The sequence below is a fragment of the Pygocentrus nattereri genome, chromosome 2, assembly GCF_015220715.1.
Source record: "Pygocentrus nattereri isolate fPygNat1 chromosome 2, fPygNat1.pri, whole genome shotgun sequence".
NCBI lineage: Eukaryota > Metazoa > Chordata > Actinopteri > Characiformes > Serrasalmidae > Pygocentrus > Pygocentrus nattereri.
In genome coordinates this window covers 40,376,711-40,397,214 of record NC_051212.1, presented here as the reverse complement: position 1 = coordinate 40,397,214, position 20,504 = coordinate 40,376,711, and the positions used below count along the sequence as shown (strand labels likewise).

The 20,504-nt window shown below is 39.2% G+C and overlaps 1 protein-coding gene across 6 annotated transcripts in view; it reads right to left on the bottom strand.

Moving 5' to 3' along the window:
• Positions 1-20,504, bottom strand: part of tnr (tenascin R (restrictin, janusin)) — a 235,290-nt gene that overhangs the window by 7,183 nt on the left and 207,603 nt on the right. For all 6 annotated transcript variants that reach the window (XM_037531224.1, XM_037531214.1, XM_017710961.2 and 3 more), the window contains 4 exons: positions 12,643-12,773; positions 7,169-7,301; positions 6,053-6,204; positions 4,920-5,016 (listed from right to left, as the gene is read on the bottom strand). In XM_037531224.1, the coding sequence (XP_037387121.1) occupies positions 4,920-5,016; positions 6,053-6,204; positions 7,169-7,301; positions 12,643-12,773 (513 nt within the window). The remainder of the gene's footprint in view (positions 1-4,919; positions 5,017-6,052; positions 6,205-7,168; positions 7,302-12,642; positions 12,774-20,504) is intronic.

The window sequence follows — 20,504 nt, the reverse complement described above, 5'->3', positions numbered from 1 at the left end:
CAAAGCACTATAATGAACTACAGAAAGTGTAAATGCAACTAAAAATCTATATAATCTGTAGTCTATGGTCAAAGAACAGCGTTGAGCCCGGTGGTCCATCACTCTCTCTGACCCTCTTCTGCCATGAAGTAGGAAAACATGGGAAGACCCTGTTTACCAAAGATAACCGTTTTTGTGTGCCTATACAATGAAGGGGGAAAGAATCACATTTTAATACAAACATTTACCCAACATTCATTTTCTGCTGATCATTCAGTGCGACAATCTTCCACATGGGCTTCTTTCAGTCTAAAAATAACTATGCATATTATCCAAGACTAAATATATGAGGGTATTATTCATAATGTTTTCTGTTTCATCATACACATTTATCATAAACAATGCTCTGAAATCTGGGCCAAACAGAGACATTCTTTTTTCTTTCCCATGAGTTTTAATGAATATAATTATAGCTTCATAATGAGATTTGAACAGAATATTCTTGCAGAAGAAAAAAAGAAATGGAAAAGCCTCAATTGTTCTTTGCCAAATTGAATTTTTGACAAAAACAATTACAGGATCGTTTCAATTGAATCTGAAAGCTGAAAATCCTCATTATAAATTTTGAAGTCATGGTGGCATGGAGCAAACAAACCTACAAAATTACCACTGGCATGTGCACAAACATGTAAACAAAGAGGAACTGGGAGTGGAACAGTTTCTTGGATGTTCCACTGCAGATGCTTTGCGGATGATCAACTTACACCGATCAGGCATAACATTATGACCACCTTCTTGTTTCTACGCTCATTGTCCATTTTATCAGCCCCACTTACTATATAGGTGCACTTTGTAGTTCTACAATTACAGACAGTAGTCCATCTGTTTCTCTGATACTTTGTTAGCCCCCTTTTTTCCTATTCTTCAGAAGTCAGGACTCCCATGGACCAGGTACTATTTGAGTGATGGATCATTCTCAGCACTGCAGTAACACTGATGGTGTGTTAGTGTGTACAGTGCTGATACAAGTGGATCAGACACAGCAGTGCTTCTTGAGTTTTTAAACACTGTGTCCACTCACTGTCCACTCTATTTGACACTTCTATTTTGTCACTCCACTCCACCCCAATTCCAATGAAGTTGGGACATTGTGTAAAACATAAATAAAAACAGAATACAATGATTTGCAAATCCTTTTCAACTTATATTCAACTGAATACACTACAAAGACATGATATTTAAATGTTCAAATGGATAAACTTTATTGTTTTTTGCAAATATTCACTCATTTTGAATTTGATGCCTGCAACACGTTCCAAAGAAGTTGGGACAGGGGCATGTTTACCACTGTGTTACATCACATTTCCTTTTAACAGCACTTAATAAGTGTTTGGGAACTGAGGACACTAATTGTTGAAGGTTTGTAGGTGGAATTCTTTCCCATTCTTGCTTGATGTACAACTTCAGTTGCTCAACAGTCCGGGGTCTCCATTGTCGTATTTTGTGCTTCATAATATGCCACACATTTTCAATGGGAGACAGGTCTGGACTGCAGGCAGGCCAGTCTAGTACCCGCACTCTTTTACTATGAAGCCATGCTGTTGTAACACGTGCAGAATGTGGCTTGACATTGTCTTGCTGAAATAAGCAGGGACGTCCCTGAAAAAGACGTCGCTTGGATGGCAGCATATGTTGCTCCAAAACCTGTATGCACCTTTCAGCATTAATGGTGCCTTCACAGATGTGCAAGTTACCCATGCCATGGGCAGTAACACACCCTCATACCATCAGAGATGCTGGCTTTTGAACTTGATAACAACAACGCTGATAACAATCCGCCAGCGGCGTTTCTGGGTGTTGTTGATATATGGCTTTCGCTTTGCATGGCAGAGTTTTAACTTGCACTTGTAGATGGAGCGACGAACTGTGTTCACTGACAATGGTTTTCTGAAGTGTTCCTGAGCCCATATGATAATATCCATTACAGAATGATGTCGGTTTTTAATACAGTGCTGCCTAAGGGATCGAAGGTCACGATGATGGTTTTCAATGAAGGTATTCAATGTTGGTTTTCTGCCTTGCTGCTTACTTGCAGAGATTTCTCAAATGTTCCAAACAGGTGTTTTTTGAGCATTCCTCAACTTTCCCAGTCTTTTGTTGCCCCGTCCCAACTTCTTTGGAACGTGTTACAGGCAGCAAATTCAAAATGAGTGAATATTTGCAAAAAACAATAAAGTTTATCTATTTGAACATCGAATATCTTGTCTTTGTAGTGTATTCAATTGAATATAAGTTGAAAAGGATTTGCAAATCATCATATTCTGTTTTTATTTATGTTTTACAAAACATCCCAACTTCATTGGAATTGGGCTTGTACATGTAAAGTCAGAGACGTCTGCTACTGCACAGTTTGTGCTGATCATCCTCTAGTGCTTAATCTGTGGTCACATGGCTCTGCCCACAGGATGCTGTTAGCTGGATATTTTTGGTTAGTGGACTATTGTCAGTCCAGCAGTGACACTGAGGTGTTTAAAAACTCCAGCACCACTGCTGTGTCTGATACACTCAGACCAGCACAACACGCACTAACACACCACCATCAGATCAGTGTTACTGCAGTGCTAAGAATGATCCACTACCCAAATAGTACCGGCTCTGTGAGGGTTCATGGGGGTCCTGACCACTGAAGAACAGGGTAAAGGGGGGATAAAGTCTGCAGAGAAACAGATAGACTACAGTCTGCAATTGTAGAACTACAAAGTGCACCTATATAGTAAGTGGGGCTGCTAAATGGACAATGAGCGTACAAACAAGGTCATAATGTTATGGTTGATCAGTAACATATTCAACTAACTACATAGTAAGTTCATACTTCATAACTTCCTCTAACCCTCCAATATCAATGCTTTCAAATACCTTTGTAAGACCTCAACAACAAAAACCTATTATAATTTCCACCACAAAAAAAAATATGGCATGTATTACACTTTATTCACATTGGCTGAAAAGCATACATGGACATATGCTTTGACATACAGCCCTAATGTGCGCTAGTCACTAGCCCTCTTTTCAATTTCCCTATCTATCTCCACTAACTGATTGCTCTTTTTATTGTATGGTCTTTTTAGCATGTTTGACTTTATTCACTTCTGCTTTCTTCCTCCTTTATCAGAACTGCTCTTCTTCAGTAGGTTTCTGACAACAACAAAGTCATCTGGTAGGCAAACCTCACTGCCCCAAACCTTTTGTAGATTCCTGCACTCTTTTGTGTCTTACAGTGCTGATACATTACCACAACTTACATTAAGGTTTAGAAAGCAAGCACAGACCTGTCCATGTGTTCATGTTTTGGTTTAGCCCACCCCATTTCATGACTCCGCCCCTGATTGTTTCCACCTGTTTTCCACCTGTCCCTCGTTTTCCATGTGTATTTAAGCCCTGTGTTTGCCCCTTGTCTTTGCTGTTTTTTGTTTGCTTTGTTTGATTGTGCTGATCTTTGTCTCTGTTGTTGGTCTTATCTGCTGTGGTGTTTGGTCTGTTGTAATCTGGTTTATGTCATGTCTGCCCCTATCCGTATTGGCTATATGAACCTGGACCGTTCTGACCCTGGATTTGCCCTTAATAAATCTCGCTTATCTCAGCACATGTGTTCGCCTCCTCGCTCCCCATTACAGAAAGACCAGCCGCCTATGGACGCAGCGAGTAAACGATATACTAGTTCGTGGTTGTTCCGTTGGGATGAAATGCCGGCTGTCTTCATGCAGCCTGAATTACCCATTTCCCAACGCCGCCCTGCCAGTGAGAGCAAACCCCCTGGCGCTGAGGGAACACGAGCGTCTCGTCGGTCCCGCAAGAAGGCGAAGGACTTTCCCGCCTTGTGTCCAGACGACGAGCACTTAGGTAAGCGCCTTTGGTCTATCCGTCTTGAGCCACGCTGCAGGGAGGAGCAACCTGCAGCGCAAGACGTGGCTAGACGGAAGGAGCAAGCAGAAAACCATTATTGTGGTACTCGGCTCATCCTCAAGCACCACTGCGAGACGCCAGTCGCCGAGCCTCCAGACCTGCCGCCTGCCCCCGTGGACGTCATAGCAGCCCCGTCTGCCCCTGTGCACATCGTAGCAGGCCTGCCTGCCCTCGTGGACATTGCAGTCCCTTTGTTCCCGCCCTCGCCTGTGTCTGTTTCCCGTGGGCCTCCTCTTCCCGTGTCTGCTGTTCCTCGTGGTCCTCCTGTGTCTGCTGTTCCCCGTTGGCCTCCCATTCCTCCTGTGTCTGCTTCTGGGTCTCCTGTTTCTGTTCCTGCGTTTTTGCCTTCCTCTGTCAATGGTCTTGTCTTGTTCCCTACTGTTGTGTCTGTGTCTGTTCCCGTTCCTGTTGTTGTTCCTGTTTCTCCTTTTTTTTTCTGTCCCGGTTTGTGTGCCTGTTTCTGTGCCTGTGTCGGTCTTGGTTCCTATTCCCCTGTCGTTTGCGTGGTCTGTCTTGCGTGCTTGTTTACCTCATCCTGTTGTTCCTCCGGAAGTGTCTCATTCGGCATCATTTTATGTTGTGCCTCCTCGTCCTCCCTCCATGTTTTGCCCTCGTTCTGTTCGTGTTTTGTCTTCTGCTCCCGTTCCTGTTCCGTGTTCTCCTGCTCTGGTTCTGGCATCACATATCCTTTATCATACTTAACAGTATTTACCCCAAACATACCCTGAGGTTTGTTGCCCAAATTTTCTATTTCTATTTTCACTCATTAAAAGTACAGACCATTACAGCTACATCCACCACTCTACTTAAAGCAGCCTTTTCCATTGAATCATGCAGCACAGACCCATTCTGATACAATCTGATAAATTCAACACACAAAAAAAACTATGATGTCAAAAATTATGGAGCTTACAATAACTTAGCAGTACACATTAGTCACTAAAATGTTTGCTTGACTAATGACATTAAAGACTCACCTAGCCAGAACTCATCCTCCAGGTTACCAAAGCCAGTCCTGTAGTCACTCCATTTCCTAAAGAAATCAGTCAGGCCATTTTGGCGGCGTTGGAACACCTGAAACAGGACAACCCCTTTAATCATATAATGTACAGTCAAGTGGTTTGGGATTAATCTTTAGTGGGGAAATAGTAAAGCTATAAAAAAATTGCCAAAAATCTGGTCTAGCAGAGAATCAAGGCCACTGGACTTTTGAGGAGCACATCAGCTCAATTCATAAGCCATTTATCATAAGCCATTTATCTATAGCCAAATGAGTGGCAAAACATCTTTAAGTTTAGTGATTATAAATTGCCAAAAGTGGAAAACAATTCAGAATTCCTTTATGTAAATCCAAATGTAGTCATGGATTCTGGCTCAATTTTACTGGATACTTGGATGGAATAATACATGTAGTTGAGATTCCTCTGTGAACAGCAACTATCTATAAACTCTCTCAATGTAAATATGTAATAATAAGATAACATTTTATGGGTAATTGTAGCTAACTGTAGTTAGACTGCACTGCCAAAATCTCAACTACATGGTTTGAGCAAGGAAGTATCCAGAGCTGTAATACAAATAAAGCTGGGATAGACACACAACCCAATAGAGTCATAAACAAAATGTGTTATGAAAAAATAGTCAATGTTTTATTTGTTCTTTCTACCGTTTCTTTACTACAAAGCAAACTTTTCTTGAGGTTGAAAACAGATCGCTGTATGTTTTTTCCAAATTTTTCATATATTCACATAAGGTAAATGCAATGCTGCCCCCTTGTGCATGCAATATGCTATGTGCAAGCATGTTGGCAGAACGCCTGCACAAAATACACAAGTATAAATCTTAAGTAATTTCAGCCAAACAGAATTGCACAGTATATTGTTAGCTAATTCTGATCACTACATTTGCCTTTACATTATTGATAGTACAGGAGGCTCCAGTATGCAAATGAGCCCTCTGATTCATCAAAATGTTTTTTACTTCACTGTGAACAGTTCCAGGGATAATATAACGCATGTCACATTGATTTACCGCTGTGTTTTTAGTATATTTGAACACGTATTGCAATCACAAGATGCAGCAACAATGACAAGTATTAGTAGACACTCACAATCCAGCCGCCGCCATCTGTAGTCATGTCACAGTAGACCTGAATGCCCTGGCTGAAGTCACGGTTAATGTAAATCGTGTAGACTCCACTCAGTAGCTCACCGTTCAGGAGGTGCTGAGCGCAGTTTTGTGGCATGGCAAACAATCGGTTTCCTGAATGGGGAGCGGAATTGGGAAAACATCCGTAACCAATAAGCAAAGAGAATTGTCTGCTAAAGCAGAACTGGTGGAGGAGGAAGCCCACTGATTTGATTATGACAGAACATAATAAGACTGGGAAGAACAAAGTGTGGCTAAAAATAAAACTGGGTGTTAAAAAGAAAACAAACAAGAATAGACACACACTGTGCTGTAACAGCACAGGCAGAAAGAAAATGAATGCACAAAAAACAGTTCAGAAGTACCCACCAGGATCATCCAAACAAATAAAAGTAGGAATGACCTAATCTGATCTATAAGATTGGTGTAAGAGCTCATAGACGCCTATTTTTATTTGATTCCAATCATCTATACTAACCCAATCTAATTCCAGTCCTTCGTTAGATTTATTTATGTCAATGTAGCTATTTATGCCACTGTCTTTAAGGTGACATTATCTACAACTTACAGAGGTTAGGCACAATTTCAGAAGTAAGCAAGTGGTTTAGATGTTGGCAATATAGATCTTTAGTAAGTAGAAAATGACCACAGCCCAACAACTACTTTCTATTTCTGCAATACCAGTTGTTACTGTTTACTGTTCCCTCAAAACAATAAAAGTGGCTGTGCATAAAAAGGTAAATTGCATTGGTTTTAATCAACTTTAATTTGTTCGAAGTGTGCACTACACAGCCGTGTTTTCCACAAAAATAAATATTCTGGATAAGAATCAGTGTTAGTGTCTACTTAATATTAGATGATTATATCTTTTAGCCTTATGTTTAATTGTTTTGCATGTAGAAAGTGCCGTTGGACTGCTGCTCAATTTCGTTGTACTGGACAATGACAATAAAGACATCTTATCTCAGACTCAGGATTGAGACATGCCTAATTAAAAGTGTTCGATTAAGTTTTTCGAAAAATATTTTTGCCTTATCTGTTTCCAGTATGTTTGTGCGTGTGTGTGAATATAATGTACCTGTGGTAAAGGAGGTGGAGACGATGGCACTCGTCTCGAGGCCTCTGGCCGCCTGCAATCGTACAGTGTACTCGGTGGCCTCCGCCAGCCCCTCCAGCCGGATCCATGTGTCCTCAGCATCCAGTATCAGCTCCTGCAAGCACCATAAACATGGATGTTTCTTGTTATATGCTATAAAATAAACTCATTGAGCATTTTATTATGAACACCTCCTTGCATCCTCTTTCCATATAGGTATACTTTGTAGCTCTTCTCTGCACGCTTTTTTAGACCCCTTTAACCCTTCAATAGTCAGGACCCCCAAAAGGACCACTGCAGGTATGATGGTAGAGGTAGGTGTAGCTAATAAAGTGCTCACTGAGTGCAAGCAGTTACTTAAGGCACCTGAGCAAGACGTTTTTTATGTCTTTCATGCTGGTAGAAAAATATCTTAAAACGGTATCACTGATAACATTGTTTCAAAAATATCTGTAACACATTTTTTGTTTTCTTTATCATTAAAAACATGAAATTGTGTCAGGTTTCAGACAGTGTGGTTACAGCCTTGTAGACTTATAGTTCTTTTGGCTGCCTTGGGAAAATCTCATACAACACTATGGTTTTCCTTGAAACATGGTTATACTGTTTATATTAGTATGCTGTAAATGTAGCTTGCGTTCATGTTCTGTGCAAACATTTTATCAAGACTAAATGATTCAAAACTAAATAACATGAGTAGGATGTTGATCTGGGCGCCCAGGTGTTCAGAACTGGCTTTGACCACAAAATCCACCTACACATTTTCAAGGTAAAACTATAGGTACTAAAAGCAGGACCTACATGGATTCCAGGTCCTAGAGTCTCTAAAGCCCGCAGACAGAAAAAATAGATCTTCAGACCCAGTAGAGGATAATAAACTTCTCTAGCACCAATAAACAACAGTCTAAAACAGCTTAAAAACATAACATGTGTTTTGATGTTTAATTATACATGCTCTGTACACACAATGTCAAAATTTTGGGGACATGTTAGCTTTTTTTGGAACCTCAGTTTTCTCCCAATATAACAGCTTTCTGATAATAAAAATGAATGGGGTTTGGCATTATTCCAAAATGATGTAAATTTGAAGTACCACACGTATTGCTTTTTATACCTGATTTCATATTCAAATATGAAGCATTCTCAAAAGCATGCATATTACATAAGAGACTGGCATAGAATACATGTACAGGGTAAAACAAATTCACATTTGAGGGAAGAGTGGACAAAAATAAGTGGATATACTTGAGATTGGAGATTTTTTCCTCTCAAAATCTTTTAAAACCAGGCATAAATTAAAGGTAGTGTTTCAAAAGCATTAAAGGAGTCCAAGTGTTGTGCTGTCAGACTTAGCAGCTAGACAAACAAGGCTCAGACCCAAATATTAAACGAATAACAATTTCAGAATAACAGCAATTAAAAATATATGACAACTCTCAGAACTCTTCCAGAGCTTTCCTAACGACTCCTGTGCCACTGACTTTCTTTGTTTTTATTTATGAAATTCAGAGTAGAATAACATCCCTGCAGAATATTTTGGTGGTTAAGAACATTTATTAACAATTATTTTTTGGGACTCAATCTACATTTTCTGTTTTATCTCAAGTTAAAGAGCTATGCTATTTGACCAAGCCCTTCAAACCCTGCGCCTTTTAGGCACAGTGCAATTAGTAGTAGCTAGGCCTATGTGTCATTGCATGATTTCTTAGAGCCTTAGCAAATTGAACATTGATTTTAACATATATTACACATCTTGCAGCTGTATTGAGACACTTCTTTTGCACTGTGCTTTCTCAGATACATACAGGCCCAGGGGTAAAAGGGTAGGACCTCTGAATACTGTAAGTAGACAAAAAAAAAAAATCCCTCAAAAGAACTCACACAAACCAGGCTACAATCACTCTGGCCCAGCTTGACAAACCATTATGTTCACTTGTTGAGTGCTGTGTTGTGCATTTTATGCAATGTTGCCCTTCCATGCTGCGTTCCTTTTTATTTATTTTTTTCTGCTGCATGAGTGGCAGCTCTGAAGGCTCTACAGGGGAGAAAAGGGCTTATCGGGCTGCCAGGAAGAAGAGGAATAGGAAGCTTTTCTAAACTCATGACAGCTTCTCTCCCCTCTTTTGTTTCCAACAAATCCAGTTTTATCAGACTGATCTGCTACGGAGGCAGCCAGTACTTTCCTCCCTCATATCTTATTTTCTTTTTTGTGTACTCTTTTTTTTTGCAGCAGGAGAAAAAAATACAAGAAAAAAAATCTTGGTTGGTTTTTCAGAGAGCCGAGACTGACAGCATTGTGTGCAACCTGACCTTGAAAAAAGACTTGTTTTTGAAGAAAGATCAAATGTTTTAAGAGGTAAGATGCTAAATGAATTGTTAACTAGAAGAACAAGACACAGTGTCATTGATGTGAGGCAAGAATCACATGAAGCAACTCTTTGGGGTGCTTCATTTCCATAAAATTGTTCAAACTGTCATGCACTGGAGAACAGTACTGAAACACTGCTTTACTCCAAAAAGTTGACTCTGCATGCTGTACAGCTATGATTACAGAGACACTCAGTGAAGTATACATTCACAAGACATCAAGAAACATCTAGAAACATCAACCTGGTAGCTCCACCTTGCTCATGTACAGTTAAAGACTGTAGGCCACTTATTGATGCAAAGTTTCTATTACATTCGCTATGCTTTTACAAAGAACTACACTTCGCTTCTAACACATCAGTTTACACTTACTGGGCACTTTATTAGAAACCTCTACCTCGTAGATTCACCTTACTTTTGTAAAGTTAGTGACAATATCCTTGTTGTTATGCGTTGTTTATGTTATCCATCCTCTAGGTCTTCATCGTTGGTCAGTTTCTGACCACAAAGCTGCTCTTGGCTGAATATTTTGAGAGAGGATCAGCAGCGACCTTGACATGTGTAAAAACCCTAGAAATATTGCTGTACCTGAAACACTTGTACCAGTGCCACTCATAGTACTATGTTACTATTATGTCAGTGTCACTGCTGTATTGAGAATGGTTCACCACCTGAATTATATCTAGTCAACAGCAGTCCTGTGGTGAAATGTTGGATAAGCAGGTGTCTACAAACTTTTGGACATACAGAGTATATAGTATCTTGTCATTGTACTATTTTCAATTAAATATAGGGTTTAAATGATTTGCACATCATTACATTCTGAACCAACCCACTGCTCACCTCTCTGACTGTATAGTATATTAGCAGAGTGCATTGTGCTTTGCTAGTAGGTTTTTTTTTTTATGAGCCAAGCTCACATGTGCATCACTGGCACCCTCTGAACAATCAGCTGCACTTACAACAGTGCTGGTCAATTATGAGTGTGCAACTGAGAGAAAGAGAAAGACAGAGAATGAGAGAGGTAAGTGGAGAAAGAGAGGCACAGTGAGAGAGAGAGAGAGAGAGAGAGAGAGAGAGAGAGAGAGAGAGAGAAAGAGAGAAGGTGCATTGAATTGATTCAAATGTGTCCATCATTTTCACATTATACCAACTGTAGCCAACAAGTAAGTAAAATGAGCAGGGGTAGCACCACACTTCTAAAGCAGTCTGGAAAAATATAGTACTTCTTAAAAAACACACACACAAAAAGAAACTTTTGTTTAAAGCATGCTTGTGGAAGAGTGACTGACAGACAAAAGAAAACTAGGCCTCTGACCAACTTACTTTCAGCACTATATATTGCCTAGATCAGAGGTATAATGCAATTACCTGTTCCAACAAACATTTTCATGAACGGCACCAGTGTAACACCAGTTTGAAATTTCAAGATTAACAATTAACAATTAAGCACAAGATTTTTTGTCTGAAGTGACTGTCCACAGACTTCAGCTACAGTAAAGTTTTGTTCACTTTTATAGTTCACAGTAAGTCATGCTGTGTCCTAAATCACACTGACAAGTCAGTTTGAGGGAGTTGAGAGAAGTTTTAGAAATGTAGTTACAGAAAAGACATGGATGTCTCTTGATTTCTAGTGTTTGTTAACAATGTCAGTATCCAGTGCTGAACAAAAGAAACAAAACCTGGACACAAAAAATGCCTTGGCTAATAAACTATAACTGGGGTAAGTGGAAAATTGTGTAAATAAAATGTTTTGCTAAACCATTCTTTTAAATAGACCAAATCAGAGTGTTTGTAAACATGAACACTGACTATACTTCCGCATGACTATAACACATCCAGTCAGTGGTAGAAGCAGCGAATTTAAAGTAGTGGTAAATATAATTGGAAAAGACTGAACCAAAAATCGTATCAATAACGGTAAAATATTACTGTGTTTGAGGCTGTAATGTCACATGGTTTAGGGGGAAGTATGGTCCATATGCCTTAAGAAATACACATTGGTGGATTCTTTCAGATCTGAAATAAGAGCAGAGTGTTTGTGTGTGCATGTGTGAGCGTGTGAAGATGTTCACCACTCTTAATACTGGCAGCAAGTAAATAAGGAACAAACCCAGGTGTGTGTGTGCATGTGTGTGAGACAGATCCACTGAAGGGGAAGACAATTAGATGGTGTGTGTTCACACAGTCTCCTGCTGCTGCTAAGAGAGAGTAGTTTAATTTCAGTGCATAAAACAGCAAATAAATGCTGCTAGACTTTGGAGCTTCACTGATTGATTTTGCTGCAGTGAAAAAGCATGCTTAAGTGACTGAGTATCATCTGAGAGCATCTAGCTCTGACTCGGAGACTTTTTAGAGCAAAAAAGTTCCCCTCATCCCAGCCAGGAACCAGGATCAGAAAGCGAGTTAATGGTATGTCGAAGAAGTTTTTTTCTGTTTTCCAGCTTTCTAAAGCTGATAGAGCTACAAAAAGACATTTAAACACAGTGATTGCATCACTAGCTTGGCATTAACATAACAGCTATTAGCATTATCACAGCAGATAAAACGAAGGCTACTTATAAAATTATGTTTGCAGTCCAGTTAATGGTGAAGTTTTTGGAGAGAGTAGATCAGTTTAAATGGGAGTTTAACGGCACCTGAACAGTTGAAATAGCACACTCAGGTATGCTAAGATCAGTATCAAGGAAATGGTGTCAAGAGTCATAGATTTTATTTTATAGATAGCTTTTACTATATTACACAAAATGTTTTACTGCTAAAAGTTAACTTAAAAATAAACATTATAAAAACTAAGAAAAAATTAGTTATCTTATTGTCTAAAAGAGGGGTTTAGACATGTTATTTAATTATTTAATTTAATTTATTTATTTTTATTTATACAACTTGATGCACTGTATACATCACCACGTGTTATGGCCAAAAACATTTAAACATAGGTAATGTATTTCATGTATTTAATTCAATCAAGTGTGACCTTTATTAAATGTTTCTTTACAAATTATATTCTGTTTTACTTATTTTTATACATATTTGTGCAGAGGCATCTTTGTTTACATCATGGACTGATGAGGGTATTCTGGGTTCACCTTACGGCCACCGTCGGCCGACTTGTAGGTCAGCATGTAGTTGTCAATGTTTGCAATGGGTGGTTGCCAGGAGATGAGGGCACTGCGGTGGTTCACCTCGCTGGCTGTCAGGTTCTGGGGCGCATCCATGGCTGCAGAGTAAGAGGTCAAATGTCAGTAAAAGCACAATGGAACTTATTCAATCTTGGGTTGATGATGATCTGATCGGTTCTGTTCACCAGTTCCTTAGTGTGTGTATATGTGTTTGTTTTCATGCATTTTCAGTAAAATAATATTTTGAATATATAGTGAAACCAGAGAAAAATAGGGCTAATCTACAGGACAAACAAAATGTTATAGACAAAATATCAAAGCAAATGTTTTAGTCAAAACCACTAGATCAGTGTTTGATTCAAGACCCAGAACAGATTAAGACTTTTTTCAGAACATGTGTACACGTGTGTGTGTGTGTACACGTGTGTGTGTGTGTGTGTGTGTGTGTGTGTGTGTGTACACGTGTGTGTGTGTGTGTGTGTGTGAACATTCATTTTTATTATTAAATGAAAAGCATAATAACAACATTCCGAACTGCACTCAGGGGATGTTTGAATTTTGGAACCAATAAACATCAACAAACAAATAATAGTTGCTCCATCATGGAAATAATAATTTAGATCCTTAACCAACAGATTTTGTTTAAGCATACACAACACTGGTTTCAATCTGTGGGCTCTAGTGGGCTGTGGTGGTACTGCAGTTTTTTGTCAAGGCAAACAATCTTTAATATACACATTTAACCAAACAAAATGTTAAATATGTTCATTATTTACAAACATATTATTTATATTGAACACAATGATTGTGCTGGCAAAATGCTACATATCCATGATTATATTTACACTGTGTAACCAAACTGAAGGAAATGCAGCAGTGAATACATAGCACTGGGCTTCACATCTGTGGATTCTTTCAGATCTGAAACAACATTTTGTGTGCATGAGTGATGTTCAGCCTTGTTAATACTGGCAGCATGTAAAGGAACAAACCCAGGTGTGTGTGTATGTCTGTGTGTGTGTGTGTTTGTGTGTGTGTGTGTGTAAGACAGATCCACTAAAGGTGAAGAAAATGAGATGTTGTGTGTTCACACAGCCTTCTGTCTCTCTGTGTGAGCTTTTATCTGGCAGCATGCCACTCTAACTGCGTTACACTTATACCCAACCCCACTCACTCATACTCTTCTTTTTAGCTGCCTGTCATGACACACAAATAAAATATTTGCATGCTGCCAAGAAGCCATTTAGTGAGCAGGCAGTAGATTGGATCATTGTTGTTTCCTGACACATAATGCGCACTGAGCTCTCTGTATAAACTAATGTTTCAATAACCTCCTCCCCTGATGTGCAGCAACTTCAAGAAGAGTGCTTGTGTGTCAGGTCAGATTAGTCTGGATGGGCAGCTTTGTCCTGAAGTATCGATATTTCATGAGATAAACAGCATTCAAAGTTTTCATTTTTGAAAGATTAAAATAAAGCTTCACTCGTTTCAAATCTGAAAAATCTATGCACTTCTGTCCATTCTTCCACTGTGAAAAAAAAATCAACTTAAGGCTCCTGCAGACTGTCAAATAAAAATCAATGTTGGTCAATTTGATTTAGAGATTTTTGTGTTTTATTGGTTGGAACTGAGCTGGGTGGGGTTATATTGGAAGAGGCAGATGTGCAATAAGCCACTCAAGCCAGTGCAATACATGGTTAAGGGATACCATTAATTAAGGCATTTTATAAAATGGCAAAAAAGTACATTATAATAAAAAACTTATGATTAAGTTACGCTAAAGTCAGTTCAGACCATGACTTCAATATGTGATTTTAGTATGAGACAAGACTGGGGGAAGAGAACATGAGTTGGAATTCTTAGTGACATCTGTTTCAAGCTAGAAGGCCAGATCTCCCTTCATGAACAAAGCTGGACTGAGAGACAGGACTCAGAAACAGGGAGGAGATGGGGTGGTGAATAAACCCATGACCTACTGGTTTATTATTCCAGCACACACACACACACACACACATACAAAGTAAAGCTTGTGGCATTTTAACATATGTTACCTGAAATGTATGTATTTAATTAGAGCTGGCATAAGCTTGAGTGGGAAGTGGACAATGTTAGCGTCATGCAAATAAAACAAAGCATTTAGCATTATCTTGGTATTATCATGGCATTAACAAGGTATTTATCAACATGCAAAAATTAAATTTGCTGACACTTGCAAAGACAATGATAATGTATTTTTTTCATTGTCTCACAGCTCTCTCATACATTAAGAAACTGATACACTGAGCCTGATACACACTTTTTTTTTCATTTTTGTCACAAAATGTTTTATTTATATATTGAGTTTCCTCTTTTTCAGCCATTGATATTGTTTTGCTTTAAAATGAGAAAAAAGAAACATACTCAATTTCTCATGTAGTCAACAGTGACATCCCTAGTTTAGCCCACACTAATGCAAATATTTTCTCATATTTTTGCTGATGTCTGCATTTGTCTATATTCATGGTAAAGAATAATAACATGTCCCTATTAAGATTTTTTTACTATCTGTTGTATTTAAGATTGGATGAAAAAGAAAATCAGTGGTATCACCACTACTGATTAGGGCTGGTTTATTGTCTCTGAATGTACTATAAATGTACTTATATGACAAAAATTTGTATGATTGATTTCTACCACAAGCGGATCAGAAACCACTTAACGTCTCAGTACTGATCTTAATACCCAGCTGCAGCGGCAAGTAATTTAATGGCATTGTCCAACGGAGCAATAATTTGGCCATAAGGGATCACAGATGACGGCACAAGCACTACCTGAGAACAAATTCATATTCACACCCGCAGCTCAGTCTTCACAGCTATTAAAGCAGTACAGTAATCCAAATGCTGAAGACAGGCAGTGCTCTCTTCTAGAGGGAGGCAGAAAATCTGTCTTCTATTTTCATCTCAATTATCTGCTAAGCTCTCATAAGCTCCTCCATAAATGCCAAAATGACACATTTCTGACACCTCAACAACCCCAGAAGGAATGTCCATATATTACAGAACAGCCTTAGGATGTTTATTCCACTCTTTCCTTATTTTTTTCCTGTCGCATTTCATGCCATGAAGCATTGTATCAGAGCACAGCAGCATCTAAATTCTGCTGTGGTATTAGAGCATAACTGTTTCCAAATTAAACCATCATTAAATAGGGAGGAGAAAAAAAAGAAAAAGAAAAGCGAGACCTGTTTTAAATTAACTGAACTTGGCGACCCCCATCGGGTTAAGGTTCCACGTTAAGATTCGATTTGTAGCAAAGTTTATAGCCTGTGACACTTTTACACACAAATTAATTTCCTGTAAACAATGGCATCTAATGAAAGCTTTGATGGAGGGCTGCTGGGCTAAGGTTAAGTTACACCTTTTACTGCCTTTTTGCTGAAAAAAAGACTATCTACTGAAGAGGGACACAGCGCTTTGAGAAAATACTGTCTTCTAGTGGTGTAAAAAATTCATTCATGCTCCATGATCTCAAGGTGGAGATTCAATGATTTTGGAAAATTGGAACTCATTACATACATTATAATAATATTTAATAAAGTATGCACTAAAATAAAATTCTCCATGTAAGAAAAGCATGGTATACTGTTTTATTGCCTATATTTCAGTACTGTAAATAGCTCTTCAGTCTTCAAAAATTTGTTTTTTTTTCATGAGGCATATAATCATTTCTTAAAGAATTGAAAACAAACTAAATTTACATCCCATACTGTCTCCTGCATTTAAACAACCTCAGTGGAAGAAGTGTACAGAGGAGGAGGAAGAGCACCGCTCTGCTCTTCTCCTCTCCCCTCTCACAAGAGAAAAAGCAGCAGAAAGGCCTGCTGATGGTAGTGCTTTACTTTAGGAAGTACAAAAATAAAAAGCTCCTTTGCTCTTCTTCTCTGGGGCATCTTCATGTCAAATGTAAACAAAACAATTTGTCTTGACCATTGCAGAAAAAAGTGTTTCTTTGAAAATCAGAAAGATGAGGGCTTCTAATCATCAAAAATTCCACATGCCCTGCCATTAGTTTACTGTCCTTTCATAGTGTCACATTGCTTTCTAATAATTACATTTAAAAATTACATATTGTTCTGTTTAACATTTCATGCAAGGGAGTGGAAAAATAGTACTGCCTCTGATTTGTTGGCATCAGTAACTTAGCACCTATGTTCCCAAAAAACATGATCAGCTAAATTCCATTCTGTTCCAGAGGTAAAAGCCAAAAAGAGATCCAGAAATGGCACTTGTACTTTGATGTTTGTGTCTAGTTGTGTCTCTGCTAGTGGTGGTTGTTTGACATTATAGAGAAAAGAGAAGGTTCTGGATGTGTTATATAGGCTGTCTGGGTAGATTTCCAGTGAGGGTGGACACAGATATGTTGATATTTTATCACTAACGTGATACATTACATCACAATATGCTTTTCTGGGCATATTGTGGATATCATCAGTGCTTAAAGAACACTGAAGAACTGCACATTACATTTCACAGAGGAAATAATTCATTACGTTTAACTGAATTTATAATTCTTAATTTATTTAACTTCTAATCTAAGATTAAAATAAAGCTTCACTCGTTTCAAATCTGAAAAATCTATGCACTTCTGTCCATTCTTCCACTGTGAAAAAAAACAACTTAAGGCTCCTGCAGATTGTCAAATAAAAAGCAATGTTGGTCAATTTGATTTAGAGATTTTTGTGTTTTGTTGGTTGGAACTGAGCTGGGTGGGGTTATATTGGAAGAGGCAGATGTGAAATAATCAGATGAACTAATAAAAAGTTTATTTAGCTGTGCCTGACTGAGTACCAATGAGCAAGCCAGCTGACATTTAAAAAAAAAAAAATTAGATGTGTGTGTATATATATATATATATATATATATATATACCCCTTGTAAAGCAGTATAGATTTACTGTCCTCTGAAAATAACTCAACACACAGCCATTATTGTATAAATAGCTGGCAACACGAGTACACCTCACACTGAACATGTCCAAATTGTGCCCAATTGTGTTGTTGTCCCTCCCTGGTGTCATATGACTAGAGTTACAAGGTTCCAAGTGTTAATGGGGAGCAGGGCTGTTAAATTTGGTGTTTTGGCTACAATTATCTTATACTTCCCATTGGATATTCAATATGGCACCTCATGGCAAAGAACTTTCTGAGGATGTGAGAAATTGAATTGTTGCTCTCCACAAAGATGGCCTTGGCTATAAGAAGATTGATAACACCCTGAAACTGAGCTATAGCACGGTGGTCAAGGTCATACAGCAGTTTTCCAGGACAGGTTCCACTTGGGTCTCACCAGGGTCGACCAAAGAAGTTGAGTCCACATGTTCAGCATCATATCCAGAGGCTGGCATGAGTGCTGGCATGAGTTGATGCATTGTGTGGCGTATGGTCTGAGCACTGACAGGCAGACCTCCCACTTCTTCAATTTAGACATTAATGGCTGTGTGTTATTTTCAGAGGACATCTGAAATCTAATTCTGCTTTAGAATTCTCTATTCTGCTGTACTTTAAGTTATATACAAGTTTCATTTCTATAGTGTCCCATGAAAAGATATAATAAAATATTTGCAGAAATGTGAGGGGCATACTCACTTTTGTGAGATACTGTATATGTGTGTGAAGTGCTGAAGTGCTGTGCAGACCAACTCTCCGAGGTGCTGACAGATATCTTCAACTCCTTTTTAATCCAGGCAGTTGTCCCCACCTGCCTGAAGACCGCCACCATCATCCCAGTCCCCAAGAACTCCACAGTGACAGAACTGAATGACTATCATCCAGTAGTCCTCACCCCGATAGTCACAAAATGCTTTGAAAGACTGGTAATGACCCACATCAAGGCCAACATCGATGTCACTGGGGATCCACATCAGTGCGCATACAGGAGAAACTGATGCCATCTCCTCTGTGGTCCACACTGCCCTCACCCACCTGGAGAGTAATGACTCTTATGTCCGTATGCTCTTTGTGGATTTTACGTCTGCCTTTAACACCATGATTCCCCAGACCCTGGCTTACACTGCTCACATATGACTGCTCAGCCGTCCATCCAGGCTGTCATATTGTAAAGTTTGCGGACGATATGGCAGTGGTTGGATGCATCACAAATGGTGATGAGTCTGGCTATAGGCAGGAGGTGGAACACCTGGAGAGTTGGTGCAGTGAGAACAATCTCTGCATCAACGTGAAGAAGACAAAGGAGATGATTGTGGATTTCAGAAGGGGCAACACCATCCCTCCCCTCCCCCTACATTTCGGAGGATATGCAGTGGAAGTGGTCTCCAGCTATAGGTACTTGGGCGTACACCTAAGTAACAATCTTACCTGGAGTAATAACACTTCCAGCCTGATCAGGAAGGCACATCAGTGCTTCTACTTCCTCAGAAGGCTGAGGCGTGCTGGACTTGGGAGTTCAGTCCTCACCTCATTCTACAGATGTGTGGTGGGGAGCGTTCTGTGCTCCAGAATTACTGTGTGGCACGGAAACTGCTCTGTGGCAGAGAGGAAAGCTCAAAGAGGGTGGTGAAGGCAGCACAGAGGACTGTTGGAGTCAGCCTTCCCACCACCATGGTGGGAAAGGGCCACTGGCATCATGAAGCACCCCACCCATCCAGCACACACAGTTTTTGTTCCGCTCCCCTCAGATAGGAGGCTGCGGAGCATTAAGTGCAAAACAACCAGACTGAGGAACTCATCGTAATCATACTGCTGCGGTCCATGCTGCTGTTATTTGTCCACTCCTTTATTTGCACCTTCTATTTATTGTTTATGTTACTTGGAAGTTGACTGGACCGTGAGTACAATGTTTCGTTCCACCTCATGTACCACAAGTGATGTGAATGACAATAAAGCCTTATCTTATATCTTACATATATATATATAATATATATTGTCTCACCAATCCGGCTCCTCCGGCTCGGGCTTGGGCTGCTGAAGATTGCCTGCACCCTTCAGCACTTTATTTTGGACAGCGAGCAAATATATATACAGTCTCACTGGCCACTTTATTAGGTACTTAGGTACACCTGTTCAATTGCTTGTTAACACAAATAGCTAATCAGCCAATCACATGGCCACAACTCAATGCATTTAGGCATGTAGAGGTGGTCAAGACAATTTGCTGAAGAGCAAACTGAGCATCAGAATGGGGAAGAAAGGTGATTTAAGTGACTTTGAACATGGTTGTTGGTGCCAAACTGCTGATCTACTGGGAATTTCATGCACAACCATCTTTAGGGTATACAGAGAATGGTCTGAAAATAGAAAATATCCAGTGAGCGGCAGTTGTGTGTACAAAAATGACTTGTTGATGTGTGAGGTCAGAGGAGAATGGGAGGAGAATATATATATATATATATATATATATATATATATATATACACACACACACACACAACCCCAATTCCATTGAAGTTGGGACGGTGTGTTAAACATAAATAAAAACAAAATCCTTTTCAACCTATATCCAATTTAATACACTACAAATATATACATACACACACACACACACACACACACACACACACACACACATTTTCTAAGCCGCTTCTCCCTCGGGGGTGCTGGATGCCTGTTGCCTTTTACAAATTTTATGATGAACGGACAAAAAACAATGGGCTAAAATTACTTGGAAAAACGTCTGGTTGCATTAACTTGCATTAAAAGTAAAGCATGTTTTTTCCTTTTCCTGTAAAGTTACCATTTTGGAGATACAAGGTTTTGTTCAGACAACAGCAATATGTATGTATATTTATATAAAACTGTTTATGTTGCCCTATCTTTGCCACTGTCAATCACT